At 29.8% G+C, this 4,112-nt stretch overlaps 1 protein-coding gene across 1 annotated transcript; it reads right to left on the minus strand.

Annotated features, from left to right (window-relative positions):
- Positions 1-513: 513 nt before the first annotated feature.
- LOC136061398 (linoleate 13S-lipoxygenase 2-1, chloroplastic-like) lies at positions 514-3,867 on the minus strand. The gene is made up of 2 exons (XM_065764207.1): positions 3,470-3,867; positions 514-860 (listed from the first exon to the last, which is right to left on the minus strand). The coding sequence occupies exons 1-2, from the start codon at positions 3,813-3,815 to the stop codon at positions 574-576; spliced, it is 633 nt and encodes a 210-aa protein (XP_065620279.1). The 5' UTR covers positions 3,816-3,867; the 3' UTR covers positions 514-573.
- Positions 3,868-4,112: the final 245 nt, after the last annotated feature.

A 4,112-nucleotide genomic window follows, 5' to 3' on the forward strand; every position in this document is an offset into this window, starting at 1 on the left:
CAATGATAAACAATGATATTTGTCTAAAAAAACAAAAAACACGTGAATTATATAAATAAATAAATAAATAAAACGCAAAATGCCAGACAGCTCAGACGCAATCATTCCTATCTAAACATCCACTATATAGCCATTGGTATAGAAAGTTGTTTGTCTTTTACCTCCTGCATTGGATTCTTATTCCTAATAATGTGTTGACTCATAAATGATAATTATATGAATCAAATCCTTAATTTAAAATATCAATATTCTACTACATTGATGTACAAATAGAAGCAAGGCAATTTTTTTTTTTTTTTTCCTGCAAATGGGCAAGCACGTCTATATAATTATATGTACTTGTGTATGCAAAGCATTTATATTTGTTTGAAGGTGATGTACAAGCATAGTAATGTTTTTCTGCATAAAGATCAAGTCTATATGTACTTGTGTAAGCAATTCATTTATATTTGTTTGAAAGTATGGAGTATATATATATATATATATTTATTTATTTATAGGGTCTAGCTAATGTAAACTCTTAGAGCATATATTAATAATCTATTTTAGAAAAAGTTTAAAACCAGTACATGCTTAAAAGAGGCTGACCTTGTTTGAAAAGAAGACCCTCTTCTGAGGATTGTCATACTTTGAATGAACCCATGAATTACAGGTCACATAAACAGGGCCATTAGAGAAGCCATCAAGGATAATATCCTGAAGATACATCTCATTGTGGTGCTCATTCTCCACATAAACAGCCCCAATCTCTCCAAAATCTACTGGAACTTCAAAACTGGACTCATACTTCACCACACCGTTCTCTTCGCCCTTCGTCCTGTGTGCGTAACCCTTGATTGTCTCCTTCTCTAATCCCGTCTCTTCAAGAATAAAACGTATTAGATAGTTTACATAAATATTCACATCAACATACACTTCAATGGATGTAGCCTTGAAAGCATACTCAAATACACACATAAATTAATTTTTTGCTGAATCATACATAAATATATTGTACATTTATTTTATGTCCTCTGTCATTGACACTGAAACCCAACTTAGGGCCCGTTTGGTTTGTGTTTTCAAACAACATTTTTTAGTTTTTAAACAGCATTTTACGCATTTCAATACACTTTTTTACCCACACCTATTTTAAAAAACTACAAACAACAATTTTCAAACTACTCTACCAAACACCCTCCTAATCTCTGTATTTCGTACGTTTTTTCCTTTTTTATTTGGGACCGTAATTATATATTGTCGTTTTCAGCTTTGCCTTTCTAAATCTCAGTTTATTGGGACCATTTGTTAAGGACAACTAGATTCTTATTTTCTTTTTTCTTTTTTTCTTTTTAATGGCAAAGTCATAATGCACTTGAAAATTCACAAGTTGATTATTTCTGTCTTTCTCTCTCTCGCTAATCGCTATCTCTCTCCTACATATATAAACAAGCGCCAATACATATTGACTTTTCTGAGAGTAAAGATATTGGAAGAATAATCTATCTATTTGGTGGTGAATATCATATTTTGAACAAAAATCTTCTACTGTCCATAACGATTGTTTGGTAGGTGTATTTGAAATATGTTTTCAGGACTTAATACAAAATTCTGAGAGACCCATTAAAAGTATTTGTTTTTGGTTACTGTTTTTGAAATTTTATCTTGAAAATCATGTCCAAAAATATTGAGCAAACGACCTTTTAGAGAACATATTTTTGGTGTTTTTAGTATCAGTTTTCTGTTTTGTAAATGAAACTGTGGCAAACTTGTAATAAAATAAATAAATAAATAAATAAAACTTTAAAAAAATACCTCATTGCCAAACAAGGTTTTTAGGAAGCGACTATAAAACAATTGAGAATAAGTTCTTAAACCACAATTTTCAGTCTTTTTTTTTTTTTTTTTTTTTAAGAAAAATCTTGCTACAGTATAAAATCTATTTTTCATTTTATACTTCACCAATTATAAAATATTGTGTTTATAATTTTTTCTATTTCAAACTTAGTTTATTTAAAAAAAAAAAAAAGTGGTTGTGTGACATACTGACATGTTGCCATAGATGGAGCATAAATTAAAACATTCAAAAGTAGGATTTTTTTTTTTTTTTTTTTTTTTTTTTAAATGAGGTAGATAGTGAAGGAAGGATGACGTAGATCTGAACTATAAATATAAGGTTCTATAAAATATATCATTATTTTAAGGCTATCACGTGAATATAGTATGACAAAAATATTTATTTAGTACGTTTCTATCATTTACTAGTCATAGTTGGACTTTTCTCAACAACAAAAAAAGTATTCATTGTTGGACATGTATCTATCAATTAGCAACGCAAATCCAGAATTTTAGAATTAAAAAGGGGCTAGATTAGGGATAAAAATGTATGCACTTAAGATTTGAGGGTTCATGCCAAAATTATGTGAACTTTTGAGGAAATATCTAAATATTTTTCTAGAATTTGTCCTAGAATATAGAGGAATTTGGAGCATTTACAAAACCTTGGGGGATTAATTAACATGATTTGGAATAACTATCAACAAAGCTAGTGGGAATATATTTTACATTTCTAAATACTTATGTTAGGACTCAACTTAAAAATATATCTCACAAAATTAAATTTATTTTAGCCATTTCATGAAAGCATCTATTAAGTTCTTGTATAAGTTGTTCAGAGAAAAGATTAAATTTCAATTCCTTCAACCTTGAGCGGATTTATAAATTGTTTGTTGTGAATAAAAACCCTCAACATGGGTGCTCTATCTATGGTCCATCAAATAAAACATATCACATATTTTTTTTTAATTATTAAAAAAAAAAAAAAAAACATAACATACTGTGGAATATAAAATAGAACATTCACTGTAAATATAGAGAATTTTTTTTTTTTTTTTTTTGATTGTAAGATAGAGAATCTTCGTTCTTGTGCTTTACAAACTCTTGAACTTTACTTTTTTTTTTTTATATGTTATTAAAATGAAGAAAATTAAAAAGTGATACCCGAAACTACAGCAAAAAGTTTTTCCTTTTAGTTTAAAAGGGCCCCTTTTCCCTAAAAAAAAGAAAAGAAAAAAAAGAGAACTCCTTTTAGTTTGATCCATATGAATATTTAGAGCTCAAAAGTTATAGATATCTTTCTGCTTGCAGTATATATTCTTAAAATGAGGGCATGGAATTGGTAATCACTTAACTCTAGTCTTCACACATAATATGTAGAATTTGTAAAATAACTAGAGGAAGAAAACAAAGAAATTCATTGCAAAGAAGAAGGAGAAGGAGAGGAAGAAATTCACAGCAAACAGAACAAAAAGTAAATAAATAACGAGGAAATTAAAGAATCAAACCAAAACTAAGAGACAATTTTTTTTTTTTAATAAATCAAAATGGAGAAGAAAAACCACAAACTCTTCCTTCAAACTAACGTTCTATATATAATAACTAAAATATTGCCTTATATATGCTTATTTTAATTTCTTGGACCAATACTTACTAGGATCAAGCTCTGCTTGAACGAGCTCCAAGAGAAGGGTTTTACCAAGTACGTCCTGTATATCATCTAGCCCTCGGTCTATTCCAAGGTTTGTGAGGAACCCACCAACAGTAGGTTTCACAGTTACAATGGCTTTCACAGAAACACTCTTCTCTGTAGAACTTGCCACAGCTTGAGCCTTTATGTTGTTAGGATTGAACCCAACTCGAACACTATGTTTGTGTTTTCTGCAGAATGAGTGCATTGAAATGGGAAGTGAAGCATTCAAATTGCCATGGATGAATGGCTTGTGTAACAGGAAGGGAACTTTGGTGGAATTTGAGAGGTGAAGCTGTGGTTTCAGCATTTTTGGTAGAGAATCTATGGTTAAACTTTAATTTGCGTAAGAGTTTGGTACCTAAGCACTTATTTATATAGACATATTAGATATATAGCACTTTAAGAAATAGAACCACGAGATTCATACGCGCTATTGTTTTTCTTTCCACGTGAAATATTAGCGTTAGAGCTGTCAAACCAATATCTGTCCTTTTTCAATGAGATTGCCACAGACTCAGTCTACATTATCCGGACCGAGGTAGGAAGAAAATTAAAAAAAACATTTTCAATAGAATATATAGTTAGGTATAAGCCTCCAAAAAAT

This window comes from Quercus suber, unplaced genomic scaffold (assembly GCF_002906115.3).
Source record: "Quercus suber isolate HL8 unplaced genomic scaffold, Cork oak 2.0 scaffold_545, whole genome shotgun sequence".
Classification (NCBI taxonomy): Eukaryota; Viridiplantae; Streptophyta; class Magnoliopsida; order Fagales; family Fagaceae; genus Quercus; species Quercus suber.